At 41.0% G+C, this 16,298-nt stretch overlaps 1 protein-coding gene across 2 annotated transcripts in view; it reads right to left on the reverse strand.

The window, feature by feature from the left end:
• The window catches only part of LOC111146653 (KH RNA binding domain containing, signal transduction associated 3), a 185,097-nt gene that overhangs the window by 98,780 nt on the left and 70,019 nt on the right, over positions 1-16,298 (reverse strand). The window contains exon 3 of one of the 2 annotated variants that reach the window (XM_022502292.1): positions 2,329-2,445. The exons of the other annotated variant lie outside the window; for it this stretch is intronic. Coding sequence (XP_022358000.1) covers positions 2,329-2,445 — 117 coding nt within the window. The remainder of the gene's footprint in view (positions 1-2,328; positions 2,446-16,298) is intronic. 2 annotated transcript variants of the gene reach the window in all.

Here is a 16,298-nt window from a genome sequence, read left to right on the forward strand (position 1 = left end):
TGTACATGTGACACTTCCTCCTTGTCTTCCCAACACGGACCAGGGGTCTTTTCCTAGAGTGACTGTGCACTGAAAAGAAGAAATATCCAGAAAGCCTGAGGATTAACAAGCTGGACTCTGAGTACTCGCTGCTCCACTGAGGGCCACTGGTGATGGTGGGGGGTCTATGTGGTCGAGATATAAAGGACTTCTCATCCTGTCCCTTGAGAGCAGCTCTGTTGGACTGTAAGCCCCAAATGTATGCTACTTCCCCAGTTCCTGGGTGTCCTGATGGAATGGAAATGACCAGCCACTTACATTACAGAATCTCTATAAAGATTCTCAGACCAATGTGGTCAAGGACACAGAAATGAGAGGATTAGTAAAGTGCTGGTAAGTGGTCTAGGAAAGCAGCCTAGACCCACTGAATGTGTAAGAGAACAGGGTGCCCCACGCAATGAAGAGCGGGCACTCAGTCACCAGGGAGACAAAGGGACTCATTTTAGTAGATGGCAAAGCACCTCATTCCCCAGCTGCCTCAGTGCTATTCAAAGGACTCGAACAAAATGTCTTTGGTGACATAGAGAGAGGTCATATATCACTTCACAACACAGACTCCCCTTCAGAAAGGACCCTTGGCTACTGCATTCCTGAATGCCCAAAACACCAACAGCACAGACAGCCCTTAAAACGACAACATAATATAGAACAACCACCAAGCCCTGATAGCAAGGGGATGATATTTAGAATCCTTTTTATTAAATGGCTAGCCAGGCACTTGCTATTACTTGGACATACAATCTAGCTAGAGACTTGCTTTCCCGACTTCTTTTGTACTAATTTTACTAAATTATCCGTGGATCCCTGACCACTGCCACTGTCTGCCACAAAATGTTGCTTCTGACCAAAAAAACTCCCTTAACAGCAAACAAAATAAGCAGTATGTTCACAAATTTCATTGGTCATATCATGTACCTGATGACCAGATGGCCTTACTGAAGACCCAATTAAGGTATCAGCAAGGATGGGCTAGTTTCCTATAAGTTATACAAAACTTCTGACCAACTGACCAATATGGTTCCTTTCCCTCCAGCTTCCAGAACAGATGAGTCAGGGAATCAAAGTAACATCATCTGAGACAGCAAGGCTTAGTGGGTAGTGAGCCTAACCTGGCCATGCATTAGAATCATCTCAAACACCCACGGAAAATTCCTTTTAAGGTTCTACCCTTAAAAGTCTATATGGGAATTTATATTTTAAAACCACACTCCATGAGAGTATGATGCGTAGCCCTATTTTAATCAAATAATTTAACTTCACTGATTAACCCAGATAATATAGTCAGGTTCTCTAAATCTAAGGTTTTTTACATGTAAAATAAGGACAATGTTATACATCTTCCATCATTTTTCTAGGGATAACACAGAGTAACACACTCATAGTAGCTGTCCGACAAACAAATGGCAGCCAGTTTTTATTATAAAAGCCTTTGTCTAAATGGAAATTTTTGTGCATGCCAGGAGGCTGGATTTTATCTAAATAACTTTCTTGCCTGACACAATCATTGTTCAACATTTCATGGGAAGTGACCACTGTATGTGGGATCGGTTTTCAGTAACCTCAATCTTTCACAGCGACAGAGCAACAAAATGATAACAGAGAACAATGTAAGTGATAGCACATTATGAAATGTGAAAATTTCTTTCAGTAGTGGTATATTTAAGAAAGTGATCAATAAAAATAACTCAGTAATTTTAGGTTACTACAAAAAAAAAAAAGAGGCAGTTAGCAGGAATAGAACCAACTAGAGCTACTGTGTGTGAGAATACAAAGCCACTATTAAAACATTTAAAATCAATTTTAACTTGATAAAATGTATAGGGTATCAAACGGAAGGCAAAAAGAGCAAATCCAAGCATATTCTTTATAAACGCAACTATGTGAAATACAGCCATAGAAAAAAAGCCAGCAGAAACTCATCCAAGATGCAAACAGTGGCACTAAGACTGCAGTTAACTTTGATTTCTCTTTGTGGTAATTTCCCTATCGCTGTACTTTCTACGAGGTATTGCTTATATGGTCAAAACCGCAGGCACTGCTACTGCATTTTACAAACGAAGCTAAGAGTTACAGACGTACATGTAGGACATCATACATTCTGAAACTGGCCCGAGTGACTCAGTTTTCGACACAGTATCAGAAACTCCATCACTGTATACAACATTTTCACGTAATTTCCTTTGCAATCTTAGCTAGCTCTAATATAATTTGCATTAATACAATAAATAACCTAATAATGCATTAGGTAACTTGTCTCCAAAGTAGCCATTTGTCTATGATGAATGTTACCTTTGCCTTGTCTCTCATGGAACCTTTCCCAAGGATGGACATTTTTGTCAACGTTTCTTCTTGTAAACGCTTCAGAGAATTGCCACGGGGACCCAGAAGTTTCCCCACAAAGTTGAACTAGGGAAAAAATAAACAAACCAAATTTGTAACATTCATATCTGAAAATAATTTATTAATCTTGAATGTCAGTAAACACTACAATATGCTATACATCACTAAGTAATGCCAAATAAATAAGTTCCTGCGATATGCCTCACACTGTACAGTTTTCCATAAAGCACATATAACGGGGCTAAAAGTTGTAAAGTAAAAACCAATCATTTCAATGATGGCTAGATTTAACAAATTATAAATTAAGCCAATTCCCAGAAACCCTAGGTTGCTATCCCAACAATTTTAACACACATTTGACTTCAGCTGTGGGTGGGGAAGATGTAAGGTGCTCTGGGCTGGTCACTGTAGAGGGTCTGGGTTCTTCCACCTAGTCAGAACTTGAGCTTGGTTAGTCAACCAGGGAGTGTGCTTAGGCCTAGGGAAGTTCGCGAGCATTCAGTGGCTCACAAAGCTTCAGGACAGAATCCATCTATCTCTTCTAAAATAACTAGCTACGAAAATGATGACAAATTATTTAGTCTTGATTCTTAGGGTTCTTTATTTAATAAGCAGAGCAGAAGTGAATTCATTAACAGTATTGGCTCTGAGGCTACACTGTCATAGTTTGAAAACCCGGCTTTTCCATTTACCAGCTGAGTAACCCAGCTACTTAACTGGTTTACTTGACCTCTCTGTACGTTGGGTTCCTCGTCTATAAAATGAGAATGGTGAAAGACAACAGAACATAGCCCCATAAGGCTGTTAGGAATACTAAAGGTGTCCACATAAATGAATCAGAACAATGCCTAACACAGAACTGATAATAAATATATCTTGAAGAAAGGATTATAATCAGGAATTTCATACAACTTTTATGCCTTACCATGATTAAGGTAAGTCAAGAATACTTCTTGTTCCCAGAAGGAAAGTTAGCCCTATTGACCAGGAGGGAAACTGTTCTCTTTGGCAAGATTCCTGATTACAAACAAACTCACGCAGCTGCTGCTTTGGTATCAGCTCTCCTCCATGAACTGTGCCATTACTGTGCTATTGCCGTTTTTAAGAGAAAATTGTTCCTCAATTTCCCTATAGTAACTGAAGTAATTTTCTTAAAATATGTACTTTTAAAAAGTCAAATGGTATTTTTTTCTTGGTCTACTTTTAATTTTATTGGTCTTCAAAGAAAACTCAAATATCTACAGTATTTTTAACCTTCACACATAAGTATTTTTTGCTTTTTAAATTTAAAGTCGATCACTTTTTAAAAATATAGAAATGTTACATATTAAGTTAAAAATATCAAATAATACAACATAGGGGGAAAAAAAATCAGTGTCTCCACCTACTCATCTCTACCTTATTCTTGGTTCCCCATTTACTCGCTTCATCTTTCTGAAAATTCTATTATTTGGCTATTAGGATCTCCTGAGCTGGAATTCTAAATTTCTCTCTTATTTTTCTTCTTTTCCTCTCACCTTCTCTCTTTGTTTTACTTTCTGGGGGATTTGAGTACATTTCCTACATATCTATTGATTTTTCCATTTCTGCTATCAAATGTTTAACTACTAATAGTATTTTCTTTTATTTGTTCTTTTTTTACAACATTTTAAAAACATTTTATGGAAGTGATATAAAGTCTCACATTTCTGAAGATATTAATGGCAGTGCTCCCCATCCCCACCCCCACTTGGAGCTTATAGTATCTGCTTCCTCCAACAGATTCACATTTTATGAATTGGTCTCTTTCTACATTATGGGCTTTCCTCAAGGGACTAGTAATCCTCCGCTGCCTGTTCTTAAAATTTAAGGCTGAGTCTCCAAAACAGTAGCTGAAGTCCTGCTTTCATCCACAGAATTTGACAACTGGACTTAACAATTCACTTTAAGATAGGAGGCCAGTATTTTCATCAAGAGTTACTCAAATATCAGTATCTGTGTTTCTCTTCTCTTGGCCTAGGTAAGCACTACCCTGAATAGGAATTCCCCAATCTCCCAGAAGGAGGTATCAGCTTGGCTGCTGGAATGCTGGGATTCCCACTAGTAGGTATACACACCTTTATTTAAGGAAAATAATTTCCTCATTTTCAGTGTGGCATCTCTAGCCCTCAGTCATATCTCTCTGGGTCTTAGAGCCCAAGTCTTCTTTATTCAAACCCTTCGGGCAGTCTCTAGCCTGCTGCAGTTAAAACGGCAGATACCCAGTTTTATCAGCGAGGAAGAGCATCCAGTGGTCTCAACACTTCTCACCCAAACTTAGAACCTAGTCATCCCTTCTTCAGTCCTGCCCATCAGTCCACCACCTTCTCAATAACTGGTATCCAGGATTCCTGAGTCTTCTCAAGCTATTTCTGTACTAACAAGCCTGTTTCTGGGACACTTCCTCTCGGCCTGCAAGCCCAAACTCTGCTTTCTCTTGTTGTCTAAGTCATTACCATGTGTCCATTTATTTTGCAACCACCACAACTTCACTCCCATCATCGGCCTGTTATTGCCTCAGCCTTCCATTCTTGTCTTTGAGGATTTGTGCCTTTTTTCTTTTTATATTCATTTTGGTAGGTTTCAAAGATGGCATGAGACAAAATTTGTGGTTGAGAAGCCATACTTACATCACACCGTTAATCACTAAATATTTCCCCACTAAAAAAACCAAGACACCTTAGAAATCATCCAGTGCAAACATCTAATTTTATACTGATGAGGAAACTGACATCCACAGAATGATATGACTTATTCAATGTCACTTGCAGAACTCTATAGAAGAAGGAAAAACATTTTTATAATTTTATATGCCTTTAGGAGATTTCTTTCTGCATTGAATTTCTATTAGCCTTTCATTCAAAAAAGGACATAAATGAGCGTTTTGACAGTCAGAAACATTTTCACTCCCTTCTCTATCCAGGCACATAGTGTGCAGGAGTTACATGTCCCAGGTCAAGTCACAGTCATGAGTCCCAGACTTCATCTACAACACAAGGACTGGACAGGCTACTGATTGATGAATCAGTAAATATGAATTAAACAGAGAAAGGTACAAAAAAATCACCTAACAGAGCAACCAACAGACTGTGCACACTCCATGCCAAATTAGTAATAAATTGATGAATTCAACTATTATGGACATACATAAATTTATATGAACAATATCCACTGATTACCAGAAACTGACCCGCCTCCCTCTGCAAAGCTACCAAGGAAGCCAGCACACTGAAACGGCAGCACTGTGCCCAGGCCACCCAGGCGAGTCATGGAGTTGGCCTCTGACTGGCAGTCAGGAGAGTCTGAGGTTTAGAACCGAAAGTGCGGACACTCATGTCCTTAGTGCTGAGTCACAACAATGGCAATGCGCCCGGCTGCTCAGTGGTCAGGTTCTCAACCGCTGAGTGCATCACCTCCCTAGGGAATCTGGAAATACTTAGCACTTCTATTTTGTTGTACAATGATGTAGGCCAGTACTGGCATTTAGTGGGCAAAGGCCAAGGATATCACACACCGGAGATGGATGGAACTGCCCTTCACAAGGAAGAGGTGTCCTGTGTACAATGTCAGTTTTGTCCCTACTGAGAAACACTGCTAGGGAGAGCAGTCACTGACTCTGGCTCCTCTCTCTTTCTTCGGCTTTAAGTCCCTGTTGCTGTCCTTCTTGCAGATTACAAGTTCCATTTCTCTATAGATTCTACTAGGTACCCTTCATACATGGAAAAACAAACCAAAACTTAAGCTAGCCCAGGTTCATACTTGCAGCAAGAAAAGGTCTAAGTGACACTAGCTGAATATATGTTTTGGATTCTTCAGACAACATGAACAATATACAAATCAGGCGGCATGGCTGTCTCATTTGCTCTGAGTATTAGGACCATCCCGCTGGAGCTCCTGGGCCAGAGCCTTCTGAAGCAGTGGGGTGCCCTCTTACCAGCAGTGTGACCAAGGCAGTTCCTCAGCCTTCCTGGTCCTCAGGAAGTCAAGTCATGGCTTATGAGAGACCTCACACTGAAGGGTTATCAGGAAAATTAAGGTGCATCAGGTAAGTGCTGAGCACCGGGAGGATGCTGAATTTAACCCAGCCCTGTGCTCCTGACTAAGAGTAATGATGAGGACAAGTTCAGGCCCTTTTCCATTTCTAGGAATGGCTCATTGCAATGAACTACTCCTCCCCAGGTGATTTAGGTAGGACTTGTGGATGACCCACCATCCACCTATGACAAAGCCAGACAGAGACCCTTTAAATCCACATTCTCTGCCCCACCAAAGATTAGCTGACCTGTTTGTCCCGATTAATCAATCAGAAAATGTCTACTAACCTGACCTGATCAAACTTCAGGGAAGTTCTCCCTTTCCTCAGGCCCCTGAATATGACTCACCAGCAACCTGGGCCAGCATACAATCCCTGAAAGACACCCCACTTCAGGCGCCAGCCTCAAGGGGAACGTTCTCCAATCTACTGTCCCTTCAGTAGGGACATGCAGCCTCCACCACTCCTCCCACTTCCCCCACCTTGCTGGCCTCATGCCCTCTCCTCATAAAAGCAAAGCCTTTGCCGTCTGACTGATCTCATGAGGCACAGATCTTCTCTTTATTACAAGGCCCCCGCCCTGCTCTTGTAATAATACTTTCAAATAAAGTCTTTCCTTAACTGAAGTCAGGATCTAATTTTTGACTACCATATTCTAAAATGAGAATGTAATATATTTTAACTTTCAATTTTATTAACAATTTCATTTGTGATACAGATGTAGTGAAAAGAAGGATCATATGCATCCCAATGTTCATAGCAGCAATACCCACAATCGCCAAACTGTGGAAAGAGCCAAGATGCCCTTCAACAGATGAATGGATAAGAAGATGTGGTCCATATATCCCATGGAATATTACACAGCCATCAGAAAGGATGAATACCCAACTTTTGCATCAACATGAACAGAACTGGAGGAGATTACACTAAGTTAAATAAGTCAAATGGAGAAAGTCAATTATCATATGGTCCCACTTATTTGTGGAGCATAAGGAATAGCATGGAGGACATTAGGAGAAGGAAAAAATGAAGGGAGAGAAATTGGAGTGGGAGACGAACCATGAGAGACTACGGACTTCGGGAAAAAATCTGAGGGTTTTAGAGGGGAGGAAGGAGGGGTGATGGGTGAGCCTGGTGACGGGTATGAAGGAGGGCACGGGCTGCATGTAGCGCTGGGTGTTATCCGCAAACAATGAATTATGGAACATGACATCAAAAAACTAATGATGTACTGTATGATGACTAACATAACATAATAAAAAATAAAAATATAAATGAATAAATAATTTTATTTGTGCCTAGATTTGAATAAAAGGTGAAAGTGATATTTCCAAAGCAAATTATATTTTTCCAGATGTTAATTATTACATTATAAATACATTACCATATTACAAGTGTTACAATTGTAAATAGGAAACTTTTCAAAGATGGTAAACCAACATAGAGTTTTCACTGCATAATGTATAAGATCCCACAATTATGTTCTTTGTTGGTAAAAACTAAATGCTTTTCTGAACTGGCTTTAATTGGTTTAAACATTTGTGATGTGAAACTGTTCCTGAGGGAGCAATTACACTTAAGCTGTCATTTCATAACAACTAAGCCTCAAGAACATGTCACTATCTTCATTAAAAGGTCCCCTTAATTGGGTGCTCACCAAAAAGTTGGTTAGTCCAACAAAAGACTCCTTTGTTGACCTTCAACTCAACCCTACTGCTGAACTTGTAACCTGGGCCCTCACAGCGTCAAGCATTATCTTCCAGAGCTCCTGGGCCCAGGCAGCCACCCTGCCGTAGGACCCTGACTCTAGCCACGAACCTGACATTCACTCCGTGATGGCAATGATGGGGCCTTTGGTGCCCACAGCTCCAACACCTGTGCAGAGAGAGCATTTCATAAAAACCCACTGGACCCATGAAAGCTCACCGATGTCTCTCACAGTCACAGTCTACTTTACTGCGGTCACACCACAAGCTCCCAGCCCCTGCCACCATCCTCGCTCACCTCGCCTGCCACAGAATCCACCTCTGTCTCCTCAGTCAGCACAGAGCTCTTCACATGAAGCTCACTTGGATACATCTCTGATTCAAATACAACCCCCAACCATCTTCAGGGTCAAGTCCCAGTGTCCTGACTCTGCTGAGCACGGCTCCTGCCCTCCTCTCTGGCTCCACTAATCTCCTGCTTTTGACTTTAGCCATTTCTGGTTCTCAAAACTACCAAGAACTACCCATTTCAGCTCAGATGCAGAGCTGAAAAGAAGGTCCCTCTTGCCCTGTGAGACAGACAGGAAGAGAGCTGGACAGAATGCAGGTTAATTCCCAAGCCCCAGGGCAAACACCAAGTGGGTGGGGGGGCACCAAGGCAGAGTTCAGGTGCCGGCAGGGAGAAAAGAGCCTCCTGCATTTGCTTCTTTGCTTACCCGGGGTGGGCTCCCCTGAGAGCGCAGAAGCCCTAAAAGCTACAGAATTAGAGGAGTTGACACTTCCTTAAAGGACTTTTGCGCAGAAATTCAACATTCCTGCCCCAGCCTCCAGGTGTTCACAGGAAGATCAGGGAGCAGGAAGACTCCCGAGGCCACTCCCCTACATGCCATATGGGCAAAGGAAGCAGCCACTGCTGAGATCTGCTCAGACCCATGCCCTCATAACCACCCCCACCCAGAACAAAAGCTTTATCTGCAGGAGCAAGGACAAGACCACTTTGCTTTGTTTTTTAAAAAATATTGCCAAAGTCAACAAAGCATGTAGTTAGATCAGGTTCCAGCCCTCAGTAGGTGTTACGACTACTACATGCTGGTGAAGAGGCAAGCACGTTCCAGGGGCCGAGTGGAAAAGAGAAGGAGCTGATGGCCCTGCTCACATGGAGTTGCACGTCAGCAGTAAGAGCCCCGTGACAAGAACAGCTTACACAAAGATGACCACACTGACGAGCTGGCAGGGAGCACCCAGGGCAGTGGACGAAAGCACTGGAGCATGTCCCGGTGCTCACGGAGGGATGGCCCATGACAGCTGCGTGGGAGCTGTGTGCTGAGCAAGGGTGTGGGTCACTGTTCCCTGCAATGTGACCAGCTAGTGCAAAAGCCCTGGGGCACAACAGAGCTTCTGAGAACCAAGAAGCTGGCAGCCTGAGGGGAGCAGAGCAAGTCGGGGCTGGAAGGAAGAGGGTCAGAGACAGCCAGCAGGCTTCACAGGCCACTGTCAAGAATCCGGACTTAATTCTGAGTTTAAAATATTTAAAATTAAAATTTAAAATATAGATGGCAATCTGGATGGTTTCATTTTCTTTTTGTATTTTGTATTTTTGTATTTTGGTCACTGCTTAACTGTTCTCTGTTGATAGGAACTTACTCCTTTAAGGATGGCAAACGCCACACTTGAGGGAAAGTGAGCACCCGGGGACAAAGAACATGCCTGGCCAGTCCCTACTAAGGCCAGTCCCTACTAACGGCCAGTCCCTGCTCACAGCCCATCCCTCCGTCTCCCAGGCCCAGAGGGCTCCTGCTGTGGGGGCCTCCCAGCATCCTCCTTCTCCTCCTGCTTTCCCGTGTGACTTATCAAGCCAGATTTTAGGATACTGTTTTTTTATGTAGATTCCGGAGAGGAGGGAATGTATTTTACTCAACTCTGAAACCAACATCTTAATTCCCACCTCCACTCTCAACACACTGCTACACAGGAGGGAGTCATGCTTTAAAAAAAAAAAAGAAAGAAAAAAAGGACAAGATCAACAAAAAGAAAAGAATAAGCTCACGAGCCCTGGGACCGGAGCTCCAGTCTCCCGGCTGTCACTGCTCCATTCTGGGAAATCCACAGCTCTAGTCTCCCGGCTGTCACTGCTTTACTCTGGGAAATCCACAGCTGTACCAGCTGTATCACAAAATAGAAAGCACTCTTTGGCACAAGAGGAAGAGTTTCCAACAGTCAGGTTCTGTCTGGGGTGGAGTCCCTCCTGGTCACAGTGACAGACACGCTCACAAGTGGTACGGGGTCTTCCCTGACTGTAACTGAATTTTCTAATGCTCCCTGCACCTCCGCTGTTTTTGTTAAATGCATTTTACTATTTCATCGCCAAAATGAAATCCTGGGCTAACCCTGACACTTGCTAAGAGCAACCCCTTCGGTACATGATGGCCCTTCTCCCCCTCACAGCCCTGCCACTATACTTCTACAGTCCTGGCGTGCACATGCACAACACATGCACACGCGGGTCATTTCACACACCTGGTCTGACCTGGACACGAGAAAAGCACGCTTTAAAGCTATTTTGGTTATCTACAGCTACACGACAGCTACAAACTAACCCAAAACTTAATGGCTATCAACAATAACCATTGATTTACTTGCTCACAATTCAGCAACCTAAGCCCCAGGGGAGTTTCATGTGGCAACGGCCAGATCAGCCGGGGCAGGGAAGACCCACTCTCAAGATCGCTTTTTCCCATGTCCAGTACCGCTGATGGTAGCTGTCAGCTGGGGTCCTCAGTTCTCCCTGTTTTCACTGATTCTACCCCACCTAGGTATTCCCGGGTTCCCACTTATCCTCAAGTGGCCTCAAGGTGGCAAAGCTTCCTCCTGGCCTATGGCTCCCAAGATCAGAAAAGGAGAAGCTGCCCATTCCTCTAAAAGCACATGCCCATAAGTCAACCTCACATTACTCTGCTGCAAGTTCTCACAGGAAGGTTGCTGCAAGGTCAGGGCAGACACAAAGGAAGGGCAGGGAGTGATCACTGGGAGCAGAGCACAGCACAGAGAACAAGGACAAAGCAGTCATTTATCAAAAAGTTAAGTTTTCACAGCCTCAAACATCAGTCTTTTCTAGGCCTAGCAATGTACCTGCCTACCTATTTTCCCTAATGGGGGCAGTGGTTGTGACCCTCTGAGGGCAGAAAGCCTGTCTCATTCATCTGTGCAACAACTCAACAACTGTGTACAACAGCACCTAGCTTCTAACAGCCAAGCAGTGCCTCATGCATTCAAAGAGAATGATGAATGTCAAACAAAATTAATGCCCAGAGTGTAAGAGTCACTACCCAGGGGTTTAACACAGTTTAGTTAACTTAAAGAAAACCTAGAGGATGCCACACAAGCACAGACGAAGGCAGCAGATTTCTGGTATATGGGTCCTAACTGGCCAACAGCATCTTGTAACTGAGTGTCTTATAAAATCTAAAGTTCATTAAAATGCTAAAAAAGACAACTGAGAAAGACTACAAAATAATAGGGTACCGCATCAGATAGATGGTGTAGTCTAGTATTACAGAGATGGGTCTGAAGTAGGACTGTGAAACAAAGGAGAGGATATAAAGAATTTTTTTAGATGCTTGGATACAGGAAGAAGTATATATCTCATTAATTTAAGAGCTAAGAAGATGTAACAGAGGAAGGAGGACAAAGGGAGCAGGTCACCAGTGATGGCAAATGCAAATGCACCTTTGGGACTCTGCCTCAAGTATGGCAAGATCTTACACGAGACAGCAAAGAATTATCCCCACAACTGGATCCCACACCTCTTAAGGAGATATTTAAATGTACACACACACACGCACAAAATGTGTGTCTGTGTGTACATATGTGTATGTGTGTACATGTGTGTATGTGTGTAGGCACTCATTTATTTTAAAACTCTGTATGTCTTCTATCATTGGCTAATGTTGCTAATACTTAGGGCAAAAGATTCATCATTAACCATACTGGACATAGAGAAATAGCTCCGGTTGAGAAGATTCTTCTTGTCATATCCAACTGGATCACAGTTCTTTTTACTTTGTGGTAAGGCAGCTTGGACGAGGCACAGGGGAATGATCAGTGTTGCCATTTTTCTTGCTCATTTCAAATGTATTTGTAGACCTTTAATTTACAGTTTCTTTTGTAGTAATCTGTGCCCATTTAAAGGTAAATTTAACTAAAACTAGCTAATGTAGTCCATGAATCCATACCAAGGCACATATCACAGCCTTATGCCCAGATATACTGAAAGAAAATTAAGACCTGGAGACTTTCTACACTGTGGAACCCCCCACCTTACCGGAAGATATGGCCTCCGCGTGCACAGAACTGCAGGCACTAGCATGAACCCTGTAAGGGAATCAGTATTCACCTAGGTACTAAATACTAATATTAAATTTAATTTTTTGAATAAAAGCATGGGCTCTGGAGCCAGATTTTTGGGATTCAAATGCCTGTTACTTAGTAACTGTGTAACCCTTAGCAAATTGCTTCTCTATTCTTTTTTTTTTTTTCCATATGTGAACAGGAGATGATCATTCCCTCCTAAAGTTGTGAAGATTATTTACATGTAGTTAATACATGTAAGATGCTGGAAAAGTGTCTGACACATAGGAAACCGTAAGCTATATACATATACATTAAAATAGAAGTTCTAGCAAGTGTTTCTAGCACCAAATATATTGTTGTGCATACATCCCACTTTGGAAAACATCACCCGAGCATTTGCTTTTACCTTACCTGGGAAAGAGAATTAGACCCTCAAGAAACATATTTTGTTCATAATCTCCACACTCCTCTGATTCCCACCCATGGGCAAGAACGGAAAGTAAAGAGTGTATGAGATCTATCTTGCCTGTCTTCGCTTGAAAGGAAAGACCAGATCACCACTTTTATTAGCTCTATGGACCATTTTAGATCCCAATAATGTAACCACTAACCCAACAGTTAGTTAAATAAGTCCACATTTTAGTTGATATTCAGAATACTCATCTTATTTGAATTAAATCAATGTCATAAATGCCAAACTCCAAACAACTTTAAACCTATTAACAGACCCGGGACCACGGCATCCACATGAAATGGAGTGGGTGTTTCAGAAACAACATGCTTGATTCTTAGCAGAGCTAGTAACTAAGTCAAGTTTTGGATTACTGACAATAACTTCCATGAAATCTCTACACAGATGAATTTCCTAAGAATGAAAGTCATGCCAAACTTGTTTAAACTTGTTTGAACATTCCAAACTTGTGTTTAAATCAATCATTCCTAAATTTTGAGGACTTTAAAGAGTAAGTTCTTTTAGAATATAGAACACCTTCCCCATACATTCCAGTTGTCTGTCTCAGTGTCGTCAGCCTTCCAGGGCTCCTCCGGGCTACGTACAATTCTGATGCCCAAGTACAGCACTGAACTGGCTTTCCAGACTAGTTGTCATCATTCCAGTGACTGCTACAACCTACTATTTCCCATAATTAAATCATTCTGGCTCAATAGTTACTCTGCCCTCCCCTTTGATCTCTACTTATTTAACATCCTGAACTTACACTTAGGGACTAAATTTAATTCCATCTGTAATTCTTTCTCCAAAAATAGCTCTCTCTTACATGTTTAAATTCTTGGAGTGTCTGTCTGCTTCTTACGTTAATTTAGTATTTACCCTATATTATTTAGTGAAATGTACTCTGTTTTCCCTATGAGAGTATCAATCCTTTGGGAGTAACTGGGAGCCATAGTTGAGTCACCATTTTTCTTACATAACAGTTTCTCAAGAAATACTTGTGGAATTAAAATTTATTTTATCCTGGGACAAATGGCACTAGTCAACACAGTTTTTATTGATTTTCTTTGCTGCAGAAATTATTGTGATCTATTAAAGCTACAGATAAAAATAATTATTTAAGTTTATTAATTTGCCAACCGCAAATCACTAAGTATTACTGGTAGTGAAGATTATTTGGTGCTGTCACATTGATTGTAACTTTAACATAGTATTGACTTCTAAACAGCAAAGAGCTCAACTTATTTAGACATCAGCAACTCTAAAAATCAATGAAATGTACAAAGAACTCCAGGAGATGATATGGGCCAAATCCATACATACAGGCATCCACAAATAATGTACAATATGAAATAATCTACATACTTTCTATCTCTATTTGCTCAAGGCTGGATTCTACTCCTTGGGAGGGCAGATGACAAAACAAATTAGAAAACGCAAACTATCCAAAAATGAGATTGAAATTTTAACCAGAAACTCCCAGACTTCAACATTCTGGCTGTGAGGTTACGAATCTAAAGGCAAGAAATTGATCTGGACAAGAGCCTGTTACATAAGATGGGCGAGCAACAACAGCATAAATTAAGGATTAGTAATAGAATACAAACATAGAGATGAATTGTAATTAATTGAGGAAGTAAAAATAATAAATGTGTAAAAGTCATGGCATTTCAAGAATGGAGGGGGAGGAGGTAAATCAAGTAGAAGCTAGTAGACAAAAATCACACACCGATTTCATTTAGGCTTGGGAACTTAGGTATGCATGTGTGTTGTCATTCAGTGAAATAAGAACACAGGAGAAGGTGTAGGTTGGCCAAGAAGAGGAGGAATTAAAGTAATAAAATTTGGTTATGTCTATGTTGCAGGAACATAAATAATATTCTCCAGGAACACAAATTCTTTCAGGAGCCCTGTAATTTATGCCTGGCTGGTTTTGGAGTCCACTTAAGAAATCTAAATCTAGGTTTAAGTGCTCCTTTCCTGGTCAATAATCAAGAACTATAAAGAAAAATCAATCTATAAAGAATCAGAAAAATTATTTAAAGAGAACAAAGGAAAAGTCACAGGATAAGATTTGAAATTTCTTCATAATATTTTTGAGTTGCTATCATATTTACAAATACCAATTTAAATAACTTTCTAATTATCATGACACCAGAATGTGTCACAAGATCACAATCATGGGGAAAACAGCCTCTACAGACGCACCCCTCCATCTCTACCTGCGACCGCACAGCTCTTGGCTCCCTGGGAGGTGTGGGCTGTTGAGATAGAGGGAGGATGACCTGAATGGTTCATGGTCAAACAACAGCCTTACAGGTCAGTACATTCCCTGAGGTACTGGAGTCCAGAGTGGCCTTCCTACTTCATCATGGTGTCCCAAAAGTTAATGCATAGCAAGAGGGAAACTTATCACAACTTATCACAAATACATGTGTCTTGAAGTGATTATTTTTAGTATCAGCCTTCCTTGATGTCAACAAGTTTCAAAATCCCCACTGGACACCAAAATCAACTTTTGTAATGGTACCTAACACACATACATACAAGTACCATACATACATGCATGCTATCACTTTATTTCTACAGATAAACTACCAAATGGACACAAAAAATAAACACTATTTTCACATAAAGCCTCTGGAAAAATAGTATATGTCTCTGAAAATCAATTAGGAGTCACATAAAAGGCAAGTGTTAACATACCAACATAACTGTCAAAATAATACTGTGGGAAATTTTTAAACCCATCAAGATTTCTATGAAATAGGTTTCTACCCTGTAGTAAATTCATAGACTTTTACTTGTCTGCAACATGCTACAAGCGAAAAATGCAAACCAATTTTTAAAAAGAAAGTCTTTTGAGCTTTAACTCAAACTCCAGGATGGAACATGTTTCTATAGGTACTTCTCTGTTCTCTCTCTCAAGACCCTTAGCCTAAGAGCTTCTGTGAAACAGGAAATAAATAAAATTCAAAATATGCTCATAATAGGAAGACATTCAATGTAATAAACCATGTTGATTAATGTTACTTGAAAACAGTATGCATATATTAGAATAGTATGCATATATAATTAGTGTGCATATATTAGAATAGATTAAACAACTAGCAAATTAAGACCATTAATAAATCTAACTTAAACTTACAACTAAAACTGACAGAATTTAACTCAGTACCCTAAATCTTAACAATCACTGTTCAAAGGTCTCTCCCAAATTAACAATTGCAGGTCCATTTTTTCCCCAAAATGGCAATCTTTTTTTTATCCCAGTTACAAAAGTTGCACCAACTTGTTGAACATTAAAGTACAGAAACATAAAGCAGACAGAGGCACATGGTCCTACCCTCTACCATAGCAT

The sequence above is a fragment of the Enhydra lutris genome, unplaced genomic scaffold (genome assembly GCF_002288905.1).
Source record: "Enhydra lutris kenyoni isolate GAN:26980312 unplaced genomic scaffold, ASM228890v2 scaffoldscaffold14, whole genome shotgun sequence".
Classification (NCBI taxonomy): Eukaryota; Metazoa; Chordata; class Mammalia; order Carnivora; family Mustelidae; genus Enhydra; species Enhydra lutris.